The sequence below is a fragment of the Esox lucius genome, chromosome 10 (assembly GCF_011004845.1).
Source record: "Esox lucius isolate fEsoLuc1 chromosome 10, fEsoLuc1.pri, whole genome shotgun sequence".
Classification (NCBI taxonomy): Eukaryota; Metazoa; Chordata; class Actinopteri; order Esociformes; family Esocidae; genus Esox; species Esox lucius.
The window spans coordinates 13,449,356-13,476,862 of record NC_047578.1 but is presented as its reverse complement, the minus strand read 5'-3'; the positions used below and the strand labels follow the sequence as shown (position 1 = coordinate 13,476,862).

The 27,507-nt window shown below is 42.6% G+C and overlaps 1 protein-coding gene across 3 annotated transcripts; it reads left to right on the top strand.

Moving 5' to 3' along the window:
- eepd1 (endonuclease/exonuclease/phosphatase family domain containing 1) lies at positions 1 to 25,558 on the top strand. 3 transcript variants are annotated; one of them, XM_010873474.3, is made up of 8 exons: positions 4 to 1,370; positions 11,550 to 11,601; positions 19,308 to 19,418; positions 21,831 to 21,866; positions 22,846 to 22,980; positions 23,150 to 23,294; positions 24,541 to 24,735; positions 25,036 to 25,558. In XM_010873474.3, exons 1-8 carry the CDS (start codon positions 520 to 522, stop codon positions 25,221 to 25,223), a joined length of 1,713 nt encoding a protein of 570 aa, XP_010871776.2. In that variant the 5' UTR covers positions 4 to 519; the 3' UTR covers positions 25,224 to 25,558. The 3 variants fall into 3 exon arrangements, with proteins under 3 accessions (XP_019906056.2, XP_010871776.2, XP_010871777.2); XM_020050497.2 differs by lacking the exons at positions 24,541 to 24,735; positions 25,036 to 25,558 and adding an exon at positions 23,793 to 24,053 and having other exon boundaries at positions 1 to 1,370; XM_010873475.4 differs by lacking the exon at positions 21,831 to 21,866 and having other exon boundaries at positions 5 to 1,370.
- The last annotated feature ends 1,949 nt before the right edge of the window (positions 25,559 to 27,507 follow it).

The window sequence follows — 27,507 nt, the reverse complement described above, 5'->3', positions numbered from 1 at the left end:
GTTAGAGACACGCCCCCCTGGTGTGGTGTTGAGAGCAGCTCGCGTTTGATGCAAACACTCTGCACCAGCATCGGACAGTTCTTCTCCGAATCCTCACGGTTGTGGAGGGCAAAATGGTTTGAGTAAATATTCCGGTGAATGTAACTGACACCCGACGGCTTTGACAGGATTGGAATGGGACAGCCGACGACTTCAGTAGGCTATTGGAGCTGCGAAGAGAACCGAGTCAAACTGCGTTAACATTTCTTGTGCGTAGAATATATTAATTACGTATATACAGAGACTCAATGAAACATACCACTGTTCATATGTCTGTAAATTAGCAACTGTCACGTCCACAACTAACAGTATGTGCATTTAGGGCATGTAGGCTGCCTAAGCAGGAGTCGATCAATCACCCTGTAGCCTAGGCTACTTTCTCCGTTGCGCGTCTGCCGCGGTTCTGCTACCCTCGCAGCTCTGCCCGCGGTCTAGACTTTGAAAACCCGGGTGGATTGCCCTGTAAACTGAGCCGCAGTCATGGGAGGGAATTTAGGGTGTCACCGCTCGATACCTAAAGACCCGACGGATTTCAGTAACGGCACGCGCAAGTTTAGCGCAGCGTGCAATTTTAACCACATCCTCGTGAACCAAGAGAGGTTGAATATCAACACCGCTACGGAGGAAGAGCTGATGACTCTGCCGGGAGTGAACCGCACGGTAGCACAAAATATCGTGAGATACAGGGAATGTATTGCGGGGTTTAAAAAGGTAGAGGACTTGGCTCTGGTGAGCGGAATTGGTGCCGGCAAACTGGAGGTCATCAGACTGGAAATATGTGTCTCGAGTAGAACGAGTTCATCCCAACACTCTCCTTCGTCGCTGCGTAAAGACTTCGAACCCCACCTGTCGAGCACAGGTATGAACATTAACACCGCCACACCAGCGCAGCTGATGAGCATCCGTGGCATCACGGATAAAATAGCAAAGAACATTGTAGAATACCGGACAGAAAACGGTCCGTTCAAAAGCATCGAAGACTTGGTGAGGGTCAACAACATAAACTCATCTCTATTGGACAAAATCCGCTTCCAAGTGTTCGTGGAGCGTTCCAGAACACCTTCTACCAATACCAACCCTCCGTTGACGTGCACCACAAAATCTCACCCGAGCCCCACGTCGTTTAGTCTCCGTAGTGAGGACCTAGACCTTCCACCCGGGGGGCCGACTCAGATATTGTCATTGCGGCCTAATGTGGAGCCTTCGTCGGGGATGCGGGATGGGAAGGCGGTTGTCAGGGTGGCTACCTGGAACCTCCAAAACTGCTCATGTGAAAAGGCCAACAACCCGGGCGTCAAAGAGGTCGTGTGTATGACATTGCTTGAAAACGAGTAAGTATTGATTTGTAGTTTGATGACATATTTGAAGTTGTCCATTTTACAATGTAGATGTTATTTCAATATGTGGTGACTCAACATCATGTAAAATAACAGAGTTGGCATGCAATATGTTGCCACTGCTGGACAAACTTGTATTCCTAATAAATGCAATAGTTTGGCCTAAGATACATGCTTGTGTATCCCCAGAGAAAAACGTCTCTGCAGGTAAAGAACAATAGTTGACTGGATGAAGTGATTATAATGCTCTTAGGATTGATTCTAAATTCAACCTCTTACCACATAATTAATACAGTATACTTTTGGCATCACCCTTCAGCCGACGCACCACCCTGCATGTTTAATCACCAGCTTTATTTATCAATCCAAGACGATTACTTGATTTTGTTTGGCTCCGAGTCGGCCTTTCTTATCTGCGAAGTTACACGAGCACTCAGGAAGAGACCCGTTCATTAAGCCAGACACTCTGCAGTCAGTGGATCTGACCAATACAATACACCCTTTGCCTTGACACACCAAGTGTCTGTGGGTTGTCTTAAATTACCCCCTGTTCAGCACAGTGTGATGCAGCAGGGTGTCAAAAAGGGGGACACCTTCACCCACTGGGTGTGTAACCAGTTTCACTACGTATGAGTACTCCAGGTCCTCACAAGTGTAGGAACACTTGGGGGCGCTGAGAAATTAGCCGGCTATTTTGGGTTTAGGATTTCTTAGATGGATAACAGGTTCTGGGGTTAAAAGTGAGTTTTAGGATTAGGGGTTGGGTATTTGGTTGAGGGGTTGGCGCACTCAACAGAGAAGCTGTTGAGTTCCATGATGTTTCTTGCTTTATGCATTATGTTTTGTAAAGAAAATCTTCAATTTCCGTGAAATACAGTTAAAACATTTAACAGAGTACTTCCTCCACCCTAATCTGAAACAAGACAGGGCCACTCACTCATCCACCCACTCTTGCATTCAAAACCAAATCTCATGTCCAGATAAATGCTCTTCTCTGGTTTTGAGGTTACATTCTTTTCAGATCTTTGATATGGGCACTGATCGGCCCTCCCTTTTCCTGTTCCGTCAGCGTGTTGGTGGAGGGTCAGGGAAGTGGGGAGGGCTGTCTAGGTGCAGGAAATAAAGGGAGACAGAGGCGAAGGCAGATAGGTGAAGCTGGAAGCCATTGCGAGGTAGGTATCGAGGAGGGTGTTGTTGTGTTTTAGCTTGCCGCTCAGCTGTGGAGGTATTTCACCAGCAGGAAGCCGGGCTGATAGCTGAGTTTACAATGTGGGCTGAGCTGTCTTGGACTGCCTCCAGCTAGCGCAGGGAGCAAGCCACTGGAGTTCAATGAACTCCTCTGCTCTGCACTGGCCGCAGCACACAGAACCAAAGGTTAAACAGACAGACAGTCCGCTACCAGCCCAGCCTGTGCCTTCAGAGGAAGAAAGCGGAACTACACTTCGAGTTGTATGTAATGAGTCAGCTGAGCTTCTGGTCTCCCTACTAACCAGTCCGACCAGGAATGAGATACAGACAGCCATAAAGGAACAAGGAAGTGGCCACAGCAAGTTTGCCTGCAGGACGGCAAGAAGGAGGTTACTATAGGCTAGCGTAGTGGAAGGTTAATACAGTTCAGCTGAACAGGACATGTTTAGAATTGCACTGCTGACACGCGGCCTACCCGCACATCGAGTATCTCTGGAAGCAACACAAACAATCTGAGATGTTGAACAGCAGTGTTAACGATGAACTCGGGAGGCTCGCTGTGGCGTGTCACGGTGCCTTACCCGGTAGTTTATGGCATGGGGTTTGATTCCTGCTGGGGTACACCCGTACACGAAATAAATGAATGCGGTTTGTGGCTTTTGATAAAATCGTCTTCTGGATGACATATATCTTGTCAGGGAATGTAATGCGAACGAAATGCTGCAAATGGCGATTTTGCAAGATGGTTATTGAGCCATGCATTGCGATATTTGTTATGCAATTTTCACTATGGAATTCACCCTTTTTTCTTTTTTTTTTATTCTTTGAAAATAACAGTAGGGGATTCTGTCTGTTTGTCAGTGTTTTGCAATAACTGCTGTGAAAATCAAATTGTATTTGAAACTCGCTCTTTTCTCTGTTGTGTATGCGTGCAAGCCAGTAACCATGTAGGTCAAAGGTTAACCGTGGAGCAGGTTTAAATGCACACTGACATCCTAAAGAGTCTCACCAGTAGGTCCCTTCTGTCCACAGACTTACTGGAAAAATTGTTTCCACCCTGAAAGTCAACTAGAAAGTGCTTTCATGTCAGAGGGAACCTCTAATCATGCCTAAAAAGCCCTCTAAAGGGCTCTTCACACTTGTCACTCCGGTTTCATCTCTCTGTGTATATTTTAGACCGTATTCAACATGCGGTGGTTCTGGTTGCATGGTGTAAAGCCCTTACCACCACCAAATTCCAAGGCCTGTGTCAAACCCAGATGACAGAGGTTCAGATTAGAACCCTTTTGGAACATTCCTTTAATGAAGTCTGTCATTAACACCCTGACTGTTAATAATCTGATTCGATTGAACCGGATAACACAAACAATGGGTTCCATATCTGAGTAGACATGATCTGATTACAGAAAACCACATCAATGTAGTCAGCTACTCTTAAGGTTAGGTAGTCAATCCCCTAAGGTAATTATCCCATGATCATCAGCATACCGTCTCTGGCCAAGATCTTCTGGACTCCTTCTAAATAGATTACCGGTATCATGACCAGTGTTTTCTCAAGCTTCTAATGTGGACACGTTCTGTTCTGCATTATGCCAATATGCTTCCAACGATGACACTAAGCAGTCCTGGGCTAGCTGACAGAAGGAAGTTGTCTTGATGTTCCAGGCGGGTGTTAGGATTAAAATGTGTTAGAGCTCTGTGAGCTTTGGTGAGGTGTGTGAATGTTGAGCGGTGTGACAGTTACGGCGGTTGAGATCCAACACCACCACCCACCGACAGCCTGGCCCCTGTGGCTCTGGGCTACGGCCAGATGTTTAGGGTTGAGCCCGGGGCCTGGTGTGAGTGCTGCCTGCCTCTCACCCTGTTGATCTCTGTCCCGGTGTAAAATGGGCTGCCATGGGGCAATCTGGGCCCATCCAAACCATGCCCTCTCAACCTCACTCCACCCAAAGCACGCACCCTCCAAACCACACCCCCTCTCCATTTCCTCCACATCACACCCGCTCCTTACCACACCCCCCCCCACCTCATCTGCACCACATCCCTTCCTCTCCACACCTTTCCTTACCACACCCGTTAAGAACTACATCAACCCTGCATCGCCTCAGACCATCAACGCCACATGCATCCTAATGAAAGTTGGAGCTACTGTATCAGTGGCGGACTCTCTCTCAGTCTCTGTGTGTGTGAGTCTGTTTACGTGGGTGTGTCTGATGCAGAGTGTTAAGAGCACGGAGGGAGAAGGCGTTCGGGTGGAAAATTCCATTAGCACTGCAGTTTGTGGCGGACAGTGGGATGGAAGGACAGTGAGTGAGGTACGCATTACCCAGAAAACATTGCTTCTGTCAGGGCCAGGTTGGCAGCCATCAGGCCCAGAGCTCGCAAACCAATCTGCACTGGAACACATTAGTTAAGACCAGTTTAAACGGCTCCACAAACAACCCAAAACCCGGTTCCATTGATGGACCGTGACAGTGGGGAAAAGATAAATTGCTGTATTTGATGCAATAATGATAAATCGAACAATGCATTTATAAGAAATGCATGGACCATGTTTTTGCTATTATGCTTTAAACTACAGGAGGCAGACAAAATAATTGAAACGCTTGACAATATATATTTAGATCAATGCCATTTGCCATCAGAAATGCATCAGTCTTTTTTGTAATGTTGTCATACAAGTCCTGAACTGTGTGTAGTGGGATTCTGCACCATTCTTTATTAAGAAAAGCCTCCAGTTCTTTGAGGGATGTAGGAAGTAGAATTCTACTTGGCACTCTGTGCTTCAGAACATCCCACAAACGTTCACTGATGTTCAGATCTGGTAATAGGGGAGGCCAATATAGGCACTGACTATTTGGCCTCTTTGGAACTCTGTTAATTGTCTCATGTTGCTTTGAATACTAAAATATCAAAGTGCAAATTGTCAGACCTCTCACTGCGGCTTGGTCACTGCTGATTGGCAATCTTATATGACCTCTGCAACTGGAGTTGTATTTGTGATTTAGTTTCTTCCAATTCACTTGTTTCCCCACCCCCCCATGTGATGTTTCCAGGTGTTTTGTCCACCTTCTGTACTTCTTGTTTGAGGGTTGTAGCCCATTTGTTGTGCCATTAACAACCACCCAGATTAGCATTGATTTAAAACTTAAAATTTCTCTGTTGGCTACATTTTGTGATGAACAATATCAGCAAATTGCCTTTGAGGAGAGGTCAGTGGCAATCATCTTTCGTTTAATGGTCTACATCAGCATTATTCAAACCAACCTGCACTTACACACTTCCATTTTGAACAGCTACGGTTCCCTTTGAGACAGTTTTATTCCAGCATGACCTCAGTGCTGCTGCTCAGCACTTTTAGTTAGGCAACTATATTTAAGTGTTATCAGACTTTAATCTGATAAGTACATTCCACAGTAGGTTTCATACCCTGGTAAACGGGGTCAGTGGTAAATCCATAGCAATTCCAGTCGATTTAAAAAAAGTGGACCCAGCACCAATTTAAAATGTGAGATTGTCCCGAATTTAATATAATTGTAATTAGACTGTAAATGTTTTTGTACTTCCTGAGTTGAAATGGAATTGACCCCAACCCAACATGGTGAATTATGTGGTCTGTGTGACTGTAACGGTCACCTGGAGGGATTCGTTTTCCCTCCTCTAAGTCATCCAGGGTAAGGCTGTGTTCTCTGTTTCTCTGCCGCAGCAGGTCCGTGGCTGATCTTTGATGCATGCCCCTTTTTTGTTTTTATTATGGGATGTATAGGCTCATGTGTTGTGCCTTAATGTTTTTGTATGTTACCTTCGGAGGTATTTTTCCGGTTTTTATTATTTTAATAGTTCTGTGGCTTTGCTCATTGCCCGGATTGCTTTTTGGTAATCTGTGTATCCTGAGAATCTGGGCGAAATATAAATGAACATTTAGACATTTTCCTGACGGCCACAGTCACAGTGTAATGTCAAGTCCTGTCTGTGCACTGTGGCCAGGTCACATGTAATCAGAACAGGGAGCCAGTGCATTTCCACAGGCATGTTATCCTATAGCATCCTCTCTTATTGGTGCCCCAGAGGAATTGTATCTCCAGAGTAGTCTCTATCAAGAACCATTTCTATAATGGCCTCTTTCACTGAAGGCCAAGATGAATTGCATTGCTATAGTAGCCTCTCTTTGTGCAATCTAGCATTCTGCAGAGAAAGGCAAGGAATGGGAAGGGGTGTCTCCTTCCTAGAGCGATCTGGCTCCATACCTATTTTTTATTCACAATCTCTGATTGCACAGTTCCTGTTGTGAAAACGGAGACCTCAAGATCTCTTTCACAATGTATTACTAATGAATTAGGGAGTTGGCAGGGTTGAAGCTATAGCAAAAGCATCAAGGCATTTCAAGACCCCAAGCAAAGGAGCTAGAAATATACTGCTGGCTTTGGAGTGCAGCTGGGACTGTTAACTTAGAATGATAGACACCAGGGATCGCTGGGATTTAGCTGATATTGTTCTTTAAGATACACTAGAGACATTTAAATGCATTTGCTAATCTGGGCGATTGTTTATGGAACCATCGATGGCTACAAACTAATTGTAGAATAACTGAACAAAGGTTTGATACATGATCCCTTTAATTCAGTCAGTTTATTGAACCAATGAGTCCATATTGGCCATACATTTTTTTTAAAATTCATTTTTCACTCGTATCTACTCATTAAAATACACTGCAATTAATTGATATTACATTATATACACCAACTAAAATATTGGTTGCACAGTATTTTCTATAATTTGATCCGACTGTGAACTTGTCTCATCTCTTGATGGACTGTACGGTCTGTGTTTATTCGGTCAATCTGGACTGTCATTCCTGTCTTCGACTCTCTTGTGCTCCTCATGTCATACCATCCCTCCTCTTTTAATAGCAGAGGCACTGCAGTGAACCTCCTCCACCTAATCCCTACAGAGCAGAGCAGAATGGGAGGCTAACGGTAACATTTGCATTATTTGTTTTTCTGCATTTGCATAAACATATGCTCTTATGCAGTGTGATGCATAAAGGCTCAAAGTCAGAGCAATGTTGCAGAATAACGTCTGGAAAAACGACTTGCCTTCTGTATTTGGGACGTGTTGCCAATAAAGAGTGGCAGGGCACTAATTGCACTAGCCCCAAGGTTCCCAGTCTACTTCTCATTCACATCCAGAGTGACTGAGCTGTTTACTGTAATTGGAATCAATCTAGACTTAGCTATCCTTTCTATCCGCTGATGCACAGTATATTCATGTGTTGTACTCCTGTTTTTGGAATTAACGGTGCTGTGAAAATCTAGAGGCTAAGATGGATCCAGTAGACTGTGAAATCTGCTGAGGGGTCAAGGGCCTCAGAGAGACAATCTGATGACCAAAGCTCTCTCAATATTTAATGTAACCCACCCTGGAATTTAAACACAGTTTCCCACAGAATGATTGGCCACCTTAGTAAAGGACAAAAAATGTCATTGTTGTTAATTAGCTTGATCCCTCAGCTATACAGATCAGCCATAACATTATGACCACCTGCCTAATATTGCATAGGTCCCCATTTTGCCACCAAAACAGCCCTTGCCCATCGAAGCATGTACTCCTCTAGACCTCTGAAGGTGTGCTGTGGCATCTAGCACCAAGACCAAGTTAGCAGCAGGTCCTGTAAGTTGTGAGGTGGGACCTCCATGGATTGGACCTGTTTGTCCAGCACATCCCGCAGATGCTCGATTGGATTGAGATCTGAGGAATTTGGAGGCCAAGTCAACACCTTGAACTCGTTGTTTTGTTCCTCAAACCATTCCTGAACCATTTTTGCTTTGTGGCAGATTGCATTGTCCTGCTGAGGCCAATGCAATCAGGTGAATACCGTTGCTATGAATGGTCTGCATGAATGCTCAGGTAGGTTGTACATGTCAACGTAACATCCACATGAATGGCAGGACCCAAAGTTTCCCAGCAGAACATTGCCCAAAGCATCACACTGCCTCCGCCGGCTTTCCTTCTTCCCATAAGGCATCCCTGGTTCCATGTGTTCTCCAAGTAAGCGACGCACACGCACCCAGCCATCCACGTGATGTAAAAGGAAACATGATTCTTCAGACCAGGCCACCATCTTTCATTGCTCCATGGTCCAGTTCTGATGCTCACATGCCCATTGTAGACTCTTTCGGCAGTGGACAGGGGCCAGCATGGACTCCCTGACTGGTTTGCGGCTATGCAGCCCCATACGCAACAAACTGTGATGCACTTTGTGTTTTGAGACCTTTCTATCAGTACCAGCATTAACTTTTTCAGCAATTTGAGCTGCAGTAACTTGTCTGTTGGATCGGAACACACGGGCCAGCCTTCACTCCCCACGTGCATCAATGAGCCTTGGCCACCCATGACCCTGTCGCCGGTTCACCGCTTTTCCTTCCTTGGACCACTTTTGATAGGTACTGACCACTGAAGACCAGGAACACCCCACAAGGCCTGCAGTTTTGGAGATGCACTGACCCAGTCTTCTAGCCATCACAATTTGGCCCTTGTCCATGTTGCGCAGATCCTTACACTTGCCCATTATTCCCGCTTCTAACACATCAACTTTGAGGACAGAATGTTCACTTGCTGCCTAATATATCCCACCCACTGACAGGTGCCATGATAACAAGAGTATCAGTGTTATTCACATCACCTGTCAGTGGTCATAATGTTATGGCTGATCGGTGTATGTATGTATTTATGTATGTGTGTGTGTGTGTGTGTGTGTGTGTGTGTGTGTGTGTGTGTGTGTGTATTACTTTTAAATTGAGGTAAAATTGCTCAAATGGTCAAATTGCAAAGATATATTAAAGTTCATCTAAGTCATTAGGAGGATGGTTTGAAAGGTAAATCATTCTAGGGTTAGATGATACAAAAATAGAGCTTTTTGTCCACAAACACCATAGTGGGTTTGGTATAAACAGAGGGAAGCTCATGCAAAAAATAACCTATTTCCTATACTGTGAAGTATGGTGGTGGATCTGTGATGTTGTGGAGCTGTTTTGCTTCCAAAGGCCCTGGGTACCTTGTTAGGATGGCAACATGGACTCTAAGTACTAGGAGATTTTTGACCATGATCTGTCTGCTTCTGCCAGGAGGCTAGACTGTTTATTTGGTTCATTGATTCAATGCATTCCTGCTATTCCACACAAATTTCCTCACTCACCACAGAATCGAGATCTTGCAAAAGCTATTCCAGTCTCCTGATCCAAACCCATTTTGAAAATCTGTTGGGTAGGCAGAAGAGTAGAGTCCACAAGCAAGGACCATGAATCTGATAGATCTGGAGAGAGATTTTGCATAGATTAATGGTCTCAGATCCCTTGTTATGTGTTCTCCCTCCTCATTTGTGAATACTCTGTGCTGCGTCCTTGGCAAGGGGAGGGTCCACAAAATAATAATTACAGGTGTGGCAATAAGTTTTGAGAAAGATATGTCTTAAGACATTTTTGCTTTTAAAACATTTACCGCTGTTATATATACCATTTTTATTAAGCTCAAGCTGATAAATTACAATGACATTGTTTAATTGCACGTTTACCAAGGGGAACAATAAATCTGGAGATTACTCCATTTTATGAATGAAACCAATCTGTTAAAATGTATTTTTATAATGATCTGGCGGGGCACTCATAGATATGAAGCAGTTGATCCTCACAATTATAGTTTGTGTGTGTGAGTGAGTCCACCTGTGAAATACCCCGATCGTATTTAATTATTAGCTCTTCTGTTACAGGTGTTGACCAATCTAGTGTAAGACCTCACTTGAAGCTAAATCGTTGAACTGTTGTCGTCCTATTACCTAATTAGGCTTCTCTTGGGCCCACTCCATTTTTCTGGCTGAGTCAGTGAATGAATGAGGAATGTTCGGTTTGCTCATTTTGTTAATAGCCAGCGGTGCTGTGGATCTAAATGACTTGAGATAAAAACAAAGTGTGTGTGCAGAAGTGTTGGAGAATAGGGGAGAGGAAGCAGAGAGGGGGAGACTGCAAGACTGACAGGAGGAAGAGTATTAGGAGAGAATGTAGAGCTGGAAAGGGAGAGAAGAGTGCTTATGCTTTGCAATTCATTCCTTTTTTATTACGCTGACTAGTTTGGCTGGAAAAAACGATTAGAAAGTAAACAGATAAATGTTCATGGGACTGTAAAGTAAGTTCCCCTTATGTCTGCACTAATACGCTTTTACATTAAATCTCCTGGGCTTGAAGTCCAAAGTCTACTCCTCCTTCTTATCTGGATATTTGAATGATTTGTCGATATCCTTGATCCATGTTTCGTTACATCACATGAGTTGAGGATTCACGTATGGGGCTCTATGTAGGAAATTCTCACAGTACTTTTGGTGCCCTGAATTAGGGGGATTATGTCACTGCTTCAACGGTATTGGGATTGGTGCTGACCGGTGTTCATGTGTTCCATCAGGTCATTTGTACGTAAGCACGTTTTAAGTATGTTCTCCAGCCAACAACCTCAATTTAGCTTGCAGTCACCTGACCTATCACAAGGAGTTGCTAGAGCAAAATAAGACGAGGCAGCCCACACTGGCATCCTACCCACCTACCCCAGATGGGAAATGGAGACCTCTGGGGAAATAAAGGGTATTCGTGTTGTAACAAATTGGCCCAGGGATGCAGTGCATCATTGGTGGAGGACGATATGTTTACTGTTGCCTTGTTTGTTATTACCTTGTCCCTCAGTGGAAAAGCATGAGTCACATTGTCTTGTAGAGTCATGCTGATCCTGGATGTGGAGGGAGGCACCCCCCTCCCTATCCCCAAACAGTTGTGGTTGTTGTGTAAATAATGCATTTGTCTCTTTTAATACCAGAACCGGTGTGTATTCTACCCTATCATATGACTAGTAATAACAAAAAGGCCAGCTTGGATAACAAGGGTGTTTCTCCACTGTTTTATTGATGCATCCATGTCTCACACAATCTTCTCTCTCTTTTTCCAGCATCAAGTTACTGGCAGTCCAAGACCTGGTGGACCGGGAGGCCCTTGACAAGGTACAGTGCAGGGACTTTCTCTTCACTGCAGTAGGTTCAATTCACTGTTGTTATTGATTCCTGTCTGTTTCCATTAGTTCACCACTAAACTATAATCTAAGTGTAACGAGGTGTCACTGGGCCGTCTCCGTTTCCCCCACCAGTTAGGGCTTATACACGATACAATACGTTGTCCAGGACATATCGAAGAAAATGTCTTGAACATACCAATGTAAGCATCAAATGCTATGGAAATGATAGTGAATACTGAGATGATTGCATCTACAGTTCTATTCTCCCATAATATAAATGATCCCCTAATCTCCACATTTACCAGAAGTGTTCTTGTTTTCCGGCTGTACCGTGAAGTTGTAGTGCAGTTGTCATGGAAGCAACTGACCTGTAGATTAAGCATGTTATTTTAAAGTACTACTTGACCTATGCAAGTGATTTTTCCTCCATTTTACATGTTTTAAATAATGCCAAGAAACCCTGGCAAAACTCTTGAATAATGCAGCAATTCAGGAGCAAGTGCAGGCAGTTGAAGGGTTTCGCTTGTCCACTTTAAGCTACGTTCATAAAATGTTGCTTCCACAAAAAATCCTGATTTGCTTACAGCCAGTGATTATCTATGAAAAATGAAGGCCTACCTTAGAATATTTCAACAGGCCAGGTTTCATTTGTATGAGTACCATACAGATCATTAAAGAAGCTGCGACTGAAAAGTTGCGGCCTCCGTCACCCTAAATATATAAATTAATGATTGTCTATTTATGTTCTGAGAAAATGGAATGTGATCAATTGTTATTTTTCAGACCATATAACCTGATCAGAATAGGAATCTAGTCACATAAAAATATACTGGAACACAAAAACTAAAAATGTTTTGCTATTAGGAAAATGTATTTAGATATGTTCTGCTGTTACTATTTATACTATAGAGACATTTTGTGGGGGGGGGGGGGGGCGACATAATTGAGATTATTGTGCGGGGGGGCTACGTGACAAGTTTACATTTGATTTAAAGGTCAGAGGGTGTCCTCCAGAGACCATGAGTGAATAGCTTGTAGTGTGAACATGCTGTCTCTCCCTCCCACATTTCTCCCTCGTTCTTTGCCCCTGCCTCTCTCTCTGTGGCACCCGCCATGTAAACTACTTTCTATTTCCAGGCTTACATTTCCAGTGTGAACTGTGAGGCCGCTCTCCTGTGTTTCCTGCGCTATAAATAAGTCAGTAGCTGCTACGGTGGTACGTGTGAAGTGAGGGAGCGGGTGTCTTTACAAGTGTTAGGAGATTCAGAGTTAGAGGACGCTGTCCGGGTATGCCGCACATCGCTAGAATGCCTGCTACTCTATTAGCGAATGTTAGCGTCCTCATCCTCAACCCGTTAACTGCGTAGGCTTCCAGGACACTGAGGGGTTAGCCCATGTCTATGCTCCACTTTTGCCCATGACATTTGGGGAATATAGCAGTCATGGATATAAAAACCTAGATCAGTTGATATGTTTCATGTTTAGCAGTGGATAGAATCAGAGAAGGTCTACCAAAGGGTCTTCCTGATGAAGACAATATGAGGTGATGTTCTGGTGAATATACACTGTTAAATAGATACAGATCCTCTGTCTAGTCTGAAGATAATTTGTGTGTGTGTGTGTATCTTCTGAAGAGCAGTACCTGGCAATGCATTGGTGATGAAGGAACCCTATCCATGTCCCGATCCGATGTGTCTGTAGATGATACTGGTCTTTATGTCAGTGCTGGAGCAAACATTTGGCAAAATCCGTAGGAGCTGTTTGAGAGAGTGAGACAATAGACTTACATTATGTACAAACAGGCAGAGAGATCATGTGTTTAAATGAGTCTGTGAATATAGAGTGGAATATACATGCATCAAACAGGAATTATAATATAGATGCAGGTGGATTTACTGTGTTGGAGTGCAGTATACTGCAGATACTGTATTGACTCTAGAGGTGGCGTTATGTGTTGAGAATAGTCTTAAGGACCAAAGTGGGACAGATGGCCGGTTGCTGAGGGCCCCGTCACAGGTGAAGAATTGACCTGTACTTCCTGTCTGCTGGGGGATAATGTTCTGGAACATGGTGACTTTGGCTGGGTGGACGATGGCAGGGGTGGATGATGATATTTCTTCCTTCCCTGCCCTGGAGTGATATAGGTCCTTGATGGAGGTCAGTGGATGACACCCTCTGACTATTGTATGACTGAATGCATTGCAGCAGGCTGACACTAAAAGCAGTAGGGCTGATGCGTAGAGCCAGGTCAGGAATGAATGGGAGATGTTTCTCAGTATCACATCAGCTGGTGTGCCGCCTTGGTCATCAGTGGGATGTTGTTGCTTCACCTGAGGTTGAGGGATGTGATTGGTTTAACTGAACTAACGCATGAGCCTTCACTTTTAACTTAGATGTGGGGCATATTTGTTGAAGTCAAACACCAGCACCACAATTCTGTCTGTGATATTTTTGACTGGACCACCCAGCTGGTTGATCCGTCTGTGGAACATGGACATATCGACTTCAGAGATGACATCAACACGAGTGGTGAGATCTGCAAACTTGTGATCTGTGAGTGTTGTTGGAGGTACAGTCGTTAGATCACTGGTAACTGCACGCATCCTTGCTGAGGGACCAAGAGTCTTAAATGTGCTGACCCATCTTCACAAGTTGTTTCTCATCGGTCAGGAAGTCTGTGATCCACTGACCAATGGGGCTGCCCTAGTCTAACAGAATAATGAAAAATAAAGATTAAATAAATGTTCCACAACATTTAGCTGGGTGTAGTTGTAATAGTTTGCGGATGATTTGTGTCGAAGGCAGAGCTGAAGTCCAGCAACAGTATGTTTAGGTTGTCCAGGTGTTGGAGGATATTGTTTCAGCCAATGTTGATGGCGTCATCTACAGACGTCAGCGCTATAAGCAAACTGCAGTGGGTTGAGGGAGGTGCCTGTGACGGGTTTGAGATTTTCATGACTGAGGTTAGTGCTAAAGGTGTTTGCTAGAGAAAGGGGCTGTCTGTCCCTTTTATTTATCTGTATTCTTCCACAGATTGTGTTTTTCCTCCCTCTATCTCTGCAGTGTGGACAGGCAGTAAATCACTACATGTGAATGGTCGGGATTCAAATTATTTCGCTTCTTAAATCTGTGGTTTCTGATAAAATCGCAATTGTGTGTAACATCAGAGCTCCATTGCAAATTGTTATAATTTGTTTGCATTCTCAAATAGTTAAAAGGGATAGTTATAATGGTAGCCTAATCTAAATAACCCACTGTCATTAAATCTTAAGTAAACTCATTAAATAAATGACTTCCCAAAAAGGTCTAACCTTGATGGGTTCATATTCCCAAAGCAGATTTAACTTACAATGCATAACCTTGCAAATCTCATTCGTGTCTTTTGCGATGCATCTGAACAGAAACACGGTTCGTACAGTCTTGTTGATGAACACCCATCTGCTCTTTTTGTTGAGTTCAAAAACACTTCAAGACACGATGGCCCTCACCCTAACACTGTGACTGCATGTACTTCCTGTTGAAGCTGCCAGGGACTAATTCCAATGCTTCCAAAGTACACGGCAAACAAGGATGTCATTGTCACCATAGAATGAGAGGAGATTTAGGCTGAGCCGTTTCAGAATATCTATAATTTAAATCAAATTCACACAAAATAAAGGAGGTGGCTGGTTTGTTTGGTATGGAGCCATCAGATGACATGCTTCTCACATCGTTTTTTATATATGTATATAAAAGCCACATAGACTGGCCCTCTGACTGCTGGTGTTTGTGAAGGGTCCCAGGGTGCTGTGCCCCACCTGTGTGTGTGTGTGTGTGTGTGTGTGTGTGTGTGTGTGTGTGTGTGTGTGTGTGTGTGTGTGTGTGTGTGTGTGTGTGTGTGTGTGTGTGTGTGTGTGTGTGTGTGTGTGTGTGTGTGTGTGTGTGTGTGTGTGTGTGTGTGTGTGTGTGTGTGTGTGTGTGTGTGTGTGTGTGTGTGTGTGTGTGTGTGTGTGTGTGTGTGTGTTTAATTGACAGACAAATATCTGTATTCCAGCAGTAGGACTGTCTCTGTCACGTGTCTAACATGGCTTCCATGTCTTAGTCCTTCATTCCTGCAACTAATTCCACAACTCCCTGAGGTGATTCTTCAACTCCCCAGTGCAATTCCCCTACTTGAAATGTTCCGACAATCCCAATAATGAAATTGCCTTTTCTGGGAGCCCGTCCTATTGACCAATGGACCTGCCTTTTACTTTCTGATTAGACCAGCAAGATAAAATTGTAAAGCTAGGTTTTGATGGAAACAACGTAAAACGTGAGCATACATGTTGATTGACATGATCTGGTCGACTGTATATTGAATTGGCATGACTTGTAACTGCATACCTACTGTACATCAAACGATTCATACCATAATCTCATCATCTTTTTTGTCTCTGCTAGTATGTTCCCCACGTCTCATGACGTCACATCTCCATCTGTGGTGCTGCATCATGAAGCACACATTGTCACACTGGCCAAACTAACAGTTTCATTTGGCAGCATATTAACTAACGGTTCAATTTTTCACTGTTTAGTCACACTCAGCATATGTAGCAGACTTAGTTACTGTTTTCTTGTTCTGGTTTGTAGCTAAGGAACTGTGTGGTTTGTGGTGAATTGCTATGACATGATGGATCTTTTTCCCTGAAAGGTTAGTCTTGTGATCTTATGTTGTTTACCAGCTGTTTCTATGCAGGGTTCTTAGAACTTTTTAGCTCAGGGCCCAAATAAAGATTTTCTTTCTGGGGACCCAAGCTCATAAAAATGTACAACTATGTGTATATATCAGTACATTTTATTGCCTTTGACCATTATCACTCGTTTACCAGCAGAAATAACTTTTTCATTTCAAGAGGCAAATGCATTATTTAACTTTGCATTAAATCCGGTCATTATTTCAATGAACGCAGTTTGATTTAGAAAATGTTTACCAACTAGCCAGAATAACCGCAAAAGTAACCATGAACTGACCTTTGTTTAAGCTGTTTAAAGACTGATAAAAACAGATCCCTATTAAGCGTGGTTGTAGTAAACTTGCAGTTTAAATGAGTAGCTATGTCTTTAACATAATTGTTAGCCACAAATCTCAGTAGTTAATGTAGCTTCTATCCCTACAGCACACAGGCAGAACATCAGTTCCCACAATCAATGTATGTTTAGTTATAAGCAAGACACAAAATAATATAATTAACTTGGACTTGTCTCCCAAATCATCTTTGTAAGCCTACTCCAGTTCTAACCTGAATGGTTTAATATAATCATGTAAGATTACTTCAGAAATCTGAAAGCCTGTTTAGTAACCCTGTGACCCCTGACGGGCCAGAATAGGGAATTAGTGACAGCGCTAGAACCAGGTGGGTCGCGGAGTGTTTTTAAACTAAAAAGTCAGAAGAGAAATCCAGCAAGGTGCGAATCACATTTTCCCTCAATGTGTTGTCAGTGAGGGCAAAACATTTACATTTTGTGGGTGTGTGTTGTGATGTAACCTGCTGGTTAGTGGATGATTAGGAGGCCATGTTACTCTACTCCTGCTGGTTGATAGACCTGGGGTTAACTACTGTTGCTTAATAAAAGTAAACCTAGATTGAATAATAGCCCTGTGGGTGTTTCATATACTTGGGTGAATGCAGCATTTTTTTTAAACACACAGGGTCTGGAAAGCTCCTTGGAATAGGTAGGTTTGGTTTTTGTGCTTTGAATCCCAATTGTCCTGGCTCTGCTCGTCTTGAAAAACTTACTGCAGAGTAGACTGACAGTAAGAACTGTAACAGAGCTGTAGAAGCCAGTCAGCCATTGAGGAAGTACCCTATGGAAGTGAAAGTACGCGCACACACGCACACAACAGTACACACATTCAGCAGAGATTAGAAAAAAAAAGATAACAGTTTACAGCGCCTGCCGTTTTATTGCACTGCACATCCTCAGTCACCATGGCAACCAGGTAAAGTGTTTTATATCCCCCACTGTCCAGAATATTGATTGATACTGATTAACTTTAATAAGATACCAGAGTAAAACAAACAAGGCTCCATTTTCCTTGTCTAAAACATGTATGTATGGTGGAATGAATAAGGGTATAACCCAATGGGCTTGGTTCAAATGTTTTGGTGTAAATGTTTTACATTGTTATTTATCTTTTAGTCAAAAATGTAGACATTTTGTAAAAATCAATGACAAATGATACCCTAGTACCTTGAGACAATACATTAGAAACACCTTTGGCAGGTCATGATGATAATTTCTAGATATCAATTTAAGGTTTTAAGGCCATCAGTTTTTATTAACAGATTTGTTAAATGACAGTAAAAAGTTCACTCCGGAATAAACTCTAGCGTGGGGCCTTGTTGTTGGTTATTTACCTGCTTAGAGGTGAATTAATTTCCAGTACTTGGTTTAAAACAGATTGAAGCCTGAACCTTATTATTCTTATGTATCTACCATAGTATAATAAAATGCTGTGTCAATCACTTGAGTAGATACATTTCAATCCCAATTTATAATACAACTAAATAAGTAATTTTACATGGGTGCCCAATCACAGACATCGTGTGCTAAAGCCCTTTGTATACCCGTGTCTTCGGTTGATTGCTGGATTAATTGTGGCTAGCTGTGTGTTTGTTGTTCCTGCGAAGACCTGCCTTCTATCCATCTTCACATCTCCCTCTGCTTCTGTTGATCCAGTCGTCATGACGATAGTAAATACTGTTTTGTTTGTCTTCAGCCGACTACCGTTTTGAAACATTGTTATTAGCGTCATTTATTGTGGTCTGCTTGAAACTGTGCCAGACTGAGTTAGTGCCTGTAGGAGAGGGTGATGGGGTATTTATCGATTGTGCTCACACTGGGGTTAAGCTGGCTCTCCTTCCAGTTTGAGAGTGAATGTGATCAACACACGCCAATAACCTAGTGTTGAAGGGTTTTGTGCCTGTAACCAAATAGTCATTTGTTCAAATCCCAGAGCCAACAAAGTAAAAAAATGAATTGCTCATGTAAGTCACTCTTTTATAATTTAAAAATCACTCTGAAGCAAATTCTATCAATATAAGGGCAGGAAAGTGTCCATATAATTTGTATGACATGACAGCTGTGATGTACTTAAGAAATAAGGCACAAGTCGGTGCGTTATATGGCCTATATACCTCGGCTAATAGCTGTTCTTGGGCAAGTCACATGTCAAAGGAGGGAAGCTCTCTGTATGAGACTAATGGTAAAACTTAGCAACTGGCCAGTCAGGGAAGGTAGATGTTTTTCCCCCATTTCTCCCATTCTGCTGCCAATTGGTTTAGTGACCGGTGTCTGGTGCACCCTGAAATACAATTGGTTACTTCCTCTTTGAGTCTCTTTCCAATATGTTTTATCAAATGGTGTCCGTTTCAGTTCTTTTTTTTAAATCCCTTTCGAGTATCTTCAAAGCAGTGTTTTTTTTCTCAGTTGTCTTTAAATACCTGCTATGGCTATTTTTTGAACAGTTCACATGTGATAAATACAAGCAGAGACAAATCAGTGTTGTGTTGATAGTTGCTGATGATGCCCTACTTTGGCCAGTCAGTCCCAGGTTGTATTATATGTGCCAACCTTCATTGCAATGCCAACTACACAGAATGTAATACTGGACTGTTAATATGGTCCAGTTAACTATTGTTTGGTAATATGGACCCCTCTGTTGTGTTGCAGTTCTGTGTGGAGCTGAACCAGGGCTTGTTAGCCAGCGTGAGGAAGTGGAGAGAACCACGAGGCATCTGGAAGAGTATTGTCTCTGAAAAACCCACAGGACTGTCCAACAAGGTAGAGGCTGATCACCTATTTTTTTTCAAAGGTTTTATTCTCTTTTCAGTTTCTTGTATTTGTTGAACCTTACTTTGCTTTTTTACTTTTCTTACCTCTCGCTCTCTAACGTTCTTGGTCTCTTTCTCACATCTTATCTGAATCAGACCATCCATCTCAATGGTTTACACAACCCAGGAGGCAAGAAGACATTTTTACTGAATATATATGTACTCATTACACTCTCAAACATGACCTTTACACTCTCAAACATGACCTTTACAAAGGAGCTGTCGTAAGTGAGCTAACGTAGTGCAATGGATCCCATGATCTCGGGCTTGTAGGGGTCAAGGTTCAAAATGTCTTTCTGATTTCATAAGGCCTGTCTGATACCACAAATAATGTTTCTGAAATCTCTGGACACACACATGCCAACACTAACATAGAGAAATGGCAACATATTTTCTCTTCCAAAACGGACTGCATTGCTGATTTTTTTTTTTAGAGGATCCAGGAACTACATGAAAAAATATTAAATGACTCATCAAGCTTTATAATTAATCACAGTCAATATTATTGTCCATTTTCGTTGATATCCTATATTCCTGTTAAGCTATATAAATTGCATCTTTGTCACGCCGGTTTTTTCCTCCTTCCTTCCGTTTGACGCCACATTGTCAATCTCCCTCTGTTGACTTCCTTCAGCTGTACTAGGCTCTGCTGCTTGCGCTAAACCAGCATCTTCATGTTTATATATTCATATTGTTAGTGCCTGAAATATGTTAATTGTATATTTTTTACACTGTGTATATATATTGTCTTTTCTCCTCTCGCAAAATCTCTGGAAAACAATCTTCTTTTTTATACAGATGGATGTACAACCCCGTTTCCAAAGAAATTGGGACGCGGCATAATATGTTAATAAAAGCAGAATGCAATGATATACAAACCATTTAATCCCTATATTGAATAGACAATAGTGCAAAGACAACATTACAAATATTGAAACTGAGAAATGTTATTGTTTTTCTGAGAAAACTATATACCCATTTTGAATTTGATGCCAGCAAGACATTTCAGAATAGTTGGGACAAAAGTTTACCACTGTGTTAAATACCACTTTGTTACATTTGTGTTACATCACCTTTTCTTTTAACAACACTCTTTAAACATTTAAGAACTGAGGAGACCAATTGCTGTAGTTTTCAAAGTGAAGTGTTTTCCCATTCTTGCTTGATATACGATTTCAGCTGCTCAACAGTTCGGGGTCGCCTTTGTTGTATTTTTCATTTCATAATGTGACAAATGTTTACAATGAGTAACATTATTTGTGGTATCAGACAAGCTTGATGAGTTATTTAATATTTTTTCATGTAGTTCCTGGATCCTCTAAAAAATAAACTCTCAGCAATGCAGTCAGTTTTGGAAGAGGAAATGTGTTCATTGTTCTACATTAGCTCACTTACGACAGCTCCTTTGTAAAGGTCATGTTTGAGAGTGTAATGAGTACATATATATTCAGTAAAAATGTCTTCTTGCCTCCTGGGTTGTGTAAACCATTGAGATGGATGGTCTGATTCAGATAAGATGTGAGAAAGAGACCAAGAACGTTAGAGAGCGAGAGGTAGGCCAGGCAGGCCAGTTTAGCACCAGGACTCTTACTACAGAGCCATGCTGTTGTAATATGTGCAGAATGTGGTTTGGCATTGTCTTGCTGAAATAAGCAAGGCCTTCTCCGAAAAACATGTTGTCTGGATGGCACCATATGTTGCTCCAAAACCTATAAAAAATGTCAGGATTTATGGTGCATTCACAGAAGTGCATGTCACTCATACCATGTGCACTTATGCACCCCCATACCATCACAGATGCTGGCTTTTGCACTGTGCACTGATAACCTGATGGTCCCTCTCCTCTTTAGCCTGTAGGATGCAGCATCCCAAAAATGATTCCCATGATTCCCAAAAAGAATCCTCACCTCAGTCCACCTAAAATGAGATCAGGCCCAGTGAAGTTGTTTCTGGATGTTGTTTATGTGTGGTTCCTTTGCATGGTATAGTTTTCAATTGCATTTCTGGATGCTGCAGCGTATGGTGTTCTCAGACATTGGTTTTCAGAAGTGTTCCTGAGCCCATGCATTGATTTCCACTACAGAATCGTGTCGGTTTTTTATTCAGTGACGCCTAAGGGCGTACGATCAGATTAACTTTTTTAGCATTACACAACTTTTCCAGTATTTTGTTGCCCCTGTCCCAGCTTTTTTTTTTAAACGTGTTGCTAGCATAAAATTCAAAATGGGCATATATTTTTCAAGGAACAATAACATCTTTCAGTTTCAACATTTGAAATGTTGTCTTTGTACTATTTTCTATTGAATATAGGATTTAAATGATTTACACATCTTTGCATTCTGTTTTTATTTCCATTTTACAGTGTCCCAACTTTTCTGGAAACAGGGTTGTAGTTCAGGTATTAAGTTATATTGAAATATGTTGACATACTTGGGTGTAAAACAAAACTGGTATCCACTTGTTATTCCGACGTAACTCAGCTCAGCGATGTCAGGATGGGTTTGGTCCTGTATGCAAGGTTGCCAGATTTCAGTGACAGTAAACTGCTGCTGCTGCTACAATGATCTGTTCCCTGTAAAACTGCATGATTCAATTAGTTTTTATAATGCCTTTTGGTGGTGGGGAGGGATGCATGAGTTCAATTTGATTCATTGTGTGTGTGTGTGTGTGTGTGTGTGTGTTTCTGTTGGCTGCACACGGTTTAAAAAGCTTCATTGACTTTCTCCATATTTTGTCTGGGGCTCGACTGCAGTGTCCTTGTTATTTGCCCTTTCTTATACATGACTCCCCTGTCTGTCTGTGTCTTTCTGCCAGTCTGTCTGTCTCTTTCTATCTCTCGTTCTCATTGTCTCTTGCCTAAAACCTCACAAACAGACACACATATTATCAATCTGGACTCTAGGTATGACTGAAAATGGCCACCCCCTCTCTCTTAACTGCCTGCTTCCCTAACCCAAAATGTTTCCCTCCAGATCCTCTGGGTGAGAGTTGACAATCAACTATCAGAGAGGAAAACTGAGGAAACAGCCATGACTTTATCTAAGGCATCATCTAAATGTATATAGGCCAGACATCCCCAGCCTCTTTATATTTAGAGAAGTTTGGTCCAAAAAAATGTAGGGCCTTAGTGATATAATCGTGGTCTAGCTTTGGGAAGTTCTCTGAAAATGACATTGACTCCAGCACTGGTTTAAGGACATCCTGAACACTTTCTGGCCTCCTGTCTTTTTCACAGGAGAGTCAGTTATTGCTCTGACTGTCCATTCCCTTTTCTTTCCTTCAGGGAGTCAGTTATTCCTCTGACTCAGTCCATTCTTATTATTCCTTCAGGGAGTCAGTTATTCCTCTGACTCAGTCCATTCTTATTATTTCTTCAGGGAGTCAGTTATTCAGGATTCCTGTGGGATAGCTCTTCTGGGATAGACCTGAAAAATGCTTTTATCCTGGAGAGTCCTGTTGTCAACGGTAATGGGAAACACCCCCACGCCTGGCCATACCTGGCCCACTTTATTGTAAGTTGACAAGGAGAGAATGTGTTTGGCTTGAAATGACTATCATAAAATGACTGGGACAACATATGACTCATTTTACTGGTCTTTAATGATCTTATCTTACTTTTATAACCATATGATACCCAGCTAGAAAGACTAACAATAATTCTAATGGTTAATATGTGACTAGGTTGGATCAACAGAGTTGACAGTGGTCAATGTTCACCTGAGAGCTCCATCCGTGCCTGGTGCTGGGGAGTCCAATGGGAAGAACCACAACTCTGAGGAGGTCAAGGCCCAGGGACTGACCTCCACCGTCCAGAACACACTGAAAGGTCAGCATCAAGGTTCTAGGTCCTTGAGGGTATTTTCCTCCGTCTCCCTCCTCTTCACCTCCACCACTCTCCCATTATCTTCCACCCGTTACCTCGTGTCTTCTCGTTCCTCCCTTCTCCCTATCACCTCCTCTTATTTGCTTTGTGGTTTAATGGATTCATTGAGGTGATCATTTTTATAGGGACCAGTGCACAGCATGTATGGTGTTGTGAAGAAGTACACTCCCTGATGTTTCCTTTTACGACAAATAACGCTGAAAAAATACACTTTGCAATAATCTGTTCAACAAAAAACATTAGACATGAAACATTTAAGTGATTTACTAATTTAGGACATTCTTTTTTGGTGAAATCCAGTTGGGCGTACAACCCTGACCCGTTGCAGCAACGCCCATCCGGCTCAGGAAAGTTGATGTTTGCAGCTTGTCTTTCTCACAGGCAGCCGTGCCAAGACATTAAGCTTTTTTTTTTTCTTTCTCACTCTGCACATCCAATCAGAATCCTCGTTTTGTAGGCGCCCGACCTGCCTGAGGGAATCTCTAAAGCGTGATGAGTCAAGGAGATGACACACTTCAGCCAGTGGCACAGTCAAAGCACAAACACACACTGGAGGACAGCTTGGCACCAACAAAAACGCCCTTAGACCACTGTGCCAACCAGGAGCCCTTCACTGTCTTTCAGTCAGCTTGCACTGAATTTGGTTTCCACGGCCGGTGGCTTGTTTGTCGTACAGTGGCATTATTGACCTCAAATAGCTTGGAAATGGTTCTATTTTTTTCCCCCCAAGAGTCATCAACCGTGTTTCTTCTGAGGGCCTCAACAAGCTATTTTGATCTTGGCATGACGTAACTGCATAGCTGAATGGTTAATGCCAATTATATTGAAGGCTAAAGCCTCAGAGTTACTTGTAATTCAAATGATTTGCATCTGTTTTGGTTCATAATGACATTTTAGCGGTTAGGGTAGGGGTGTAATAACGGTTCTTGCATGAGGCAATTGCATTTCTATTTGAATTGCCAGAATGATTTGAAAGTGTAATCTTTCAGTGTTATTTGTTAAACTTAGTTACCTTCCATATGTCAGCTGCGTTGAAATGAAGATATTACTATACCCATAACATTATTTATTTTTTTACCACCCTTTTCTGGAGGTCTACTGACTTCCTCGCAGCATTCTGTACCAGATGCACCTGCCCTCTCCATCGGTCAGTGTCCCATGCTCTTTGTCCCTCTCTTCCTCGCTCTAGATGAGAAGGATCTGGTGGTGTTGGGGGATTTTGGCATGCCGCCCCAAAGCAGTGAGCTGGACCAGCTGAGGAAGGCGAGGCTGAGCCCCCTGTTGGCCCCCAACATGTTCACCAACATCAGCACCCGCTCCCCCCAGGGTTCCCTCTGCCTGGATAACATCTGGGTCAGCAAGTCACTGAAGAAAATATATGCAGGTAGGTCTGCTTATGTGGGTCTGTCTGTTCCGTGTCTCAGCAGGGAACTGTGTGTTTCACAATATATAGCGTTCATACCATTCTAGTCATACCCACTATTTATAACAATGAACATGCATCTTGGTCTCAACTCCAAGCTTTTGATGCGTCGGTTAGCGTTGCAGGGTTGGCAATGGGGTATTTTTAGTCCCACTGGGAATTTAATCCGAATTGTATCATGGCACACTTCATCTTCCTGTCCCTGGCTGTTACCGTCCGACCCTTCTGCATCTGTGTGTGTGTATGTGCTGCCCCCTGCAGGTCACTGCCAGGTGGTGCGGGAGGGCCTGACCAACCCCTGGATACCTGACAACTGGTCGTGGGGCGGGGTGGCGTCCGACCACTGTCCTGTCATAGCCGAGTTCTTCTTAGACATGACCCGGAAGGAGCTGAGGAACGGCGTGGCCGTGGTGGAGAGGGGAGAAAGCATGTCGAAGCACGAACGGTGACGGGTCACCGAGGCAGACTGTCATAGACAGAGATGAACACAACGGAGGTGACATCGTGGCATGTCCAACTGACTTGACTTTGCCCTGGACTGGATCCTGCTTTGGCCTAATTTTGCAGTGGAGCAAAGGGTAGACAAATGTGAATTGAAGCACCAAGATTGCCTTTTTATTTTGTTTTATCAATGTACAGTAAAAAGTATTAATTAGAGACTATCATGACATTGTTTATTGAAGTAATTTAAGAGAGTGAAGTGTGTTATAGACAGATGTGCCAAAACATTTGTAATATGTACTGTATGAAATAAAATGAATATTAATTTCCTGAGGCAATTCTACATATCTAGTATTGGATATGATCCACCTAGCCAGATAAGTACCATACCACTCATACAAGCAAACCAAATGTTTCTGAATTTCACTTGATTCTATTGTTCTTTTATGTATGAGCTACATAAAATAACAGTAGCCTGAGCTAGCTTTAACTTAATGGCATGCCCACTGCTGCAGAGTAAAACTGCTATATTTGAGTGAAATGGGAAGCTGAAGCCATTTAAAGCTGCCCTATTAAATTCTGTGAACTGGCACCATGCATGCACATGTGCTTAGTGTGTGTGCCCAACCGTGTGTCGGAAGTAAGGCAACTCGACAAGCAACACTGACTCTCCTTTCAGAACATTGTCCGTCCAGATGAAGATCAGATATGTTATGTAAACGCACACACACACACATTACATCACAGACTCAGAGATCCAAAGAGCACCATTTCCTCCACACAGCCAGGCTGCCGTCGAGGGCCCAAACCGAGCAGTATCCAGCCAGATTATTTTGCTGTACTCCTATGGGCCTTATTCTGAAGGCCGCATACACAGAAAGGTCTATGGATACCAGATGGCTAGATTGGAGTTGGTAGACTCTGTAACCTTTGTTTCTTGATGACACCCAAGTCCCCCCAAAAAAGCTGTATACTGGGGTGTATTATTTTGTAACCACTTATGTTGTACTTTACTACACTAAATTGAATTAAAATAGTATTTAAGTGTGTTAAAATGGACCCACTCATTTTCCACTTGAGTATATTTATAATACATGATGGGAATAGCCTTTTAGTACATTTAAAATATAGTCAGAATCAATTCATAATATATTTGAGATACCTTTAGGCTGGTGTTGAGAGCTCACCTGATGACTGGGTCATCCTCCATCCCTTTGTCTGTATCTGTTTCTTGGATCACACTCACCATCAGATAAAAATTAAAACAGGGAAATAACAGGACAATGGCATGCCCGCTGTATTGTGGTTCTGAAATCAGACATATTATTGACATTTAACAGACCAAAGCTGTGATGCCGAAGCCCTAGAAAACAGGGACTCTTTCATACAAGTTAAGTTTTATAACCCTTTAAATTTCACTTCCCACTCATCCTCTTGAGCTAAGGAATATTGATGGATTTTAGCTGGATTTTATCTGTCTACTGAAGTTGAAGAAGCAGGCCAGTAGCCCTGGGTTCACGGTATCCTATATACAGGTGCATAAAATACCTTCATATATTCTAGATTCATTACACATAAAGTGAAACATTTAAAGCCTTTTTTGTTTCAATCTTGATGACTACAGCTTACAGCTCATGGAAATCAAAATTCCAATATCTAAAAATATTAGAACAAAAAATGTATAATACAAACATTTTGACCTGAGAATAGCTCTAATCAGCTAATTAACTCAAAACACCTGCAAAGTTTCCTAAGTATGTTAATTTATGCATTCAACACTTGGTCAGGGCTCCTTTTACATGAATTACTGCATCAATGCGTGGTCGCAAGGACGCAATCAGCCTGTGGTACTGCTGAGGTGTTATGGAAGCCCAGGTTGCTTTGATAGCAGCCTTCAGCGTGTCTCGTTCTCCTCTTGACAATACAGGTTCAGGTCAGACGAGTTGACTGGCCAATCAAGCATAGAAATGTACAAATACTATGGGCAGGAAACCAGTTACCAGTCTTTTGGCACTGTGGGCAGGTGCCAAGTCCTGCTGGAAATCAGCATCTCCATAAAGCTTGTCAGCAGATTGAAGCATGAAGTGCTCTAAAATCTCCTGGTTGATGGCTGCATTGACTCTGGACTTGCTAAAACACAGTGGACAAACACCAGCAGATGACATGGCACCCCAAATCCTTTCTGACTGTGATAACTTCACACTGGACTTCAAGCAACATGGATTCTGTTAATATCTCTGGGACATTGATTTCCAAATTAAATGCTAAATTTACTTTCATCTGAAGAGAGGA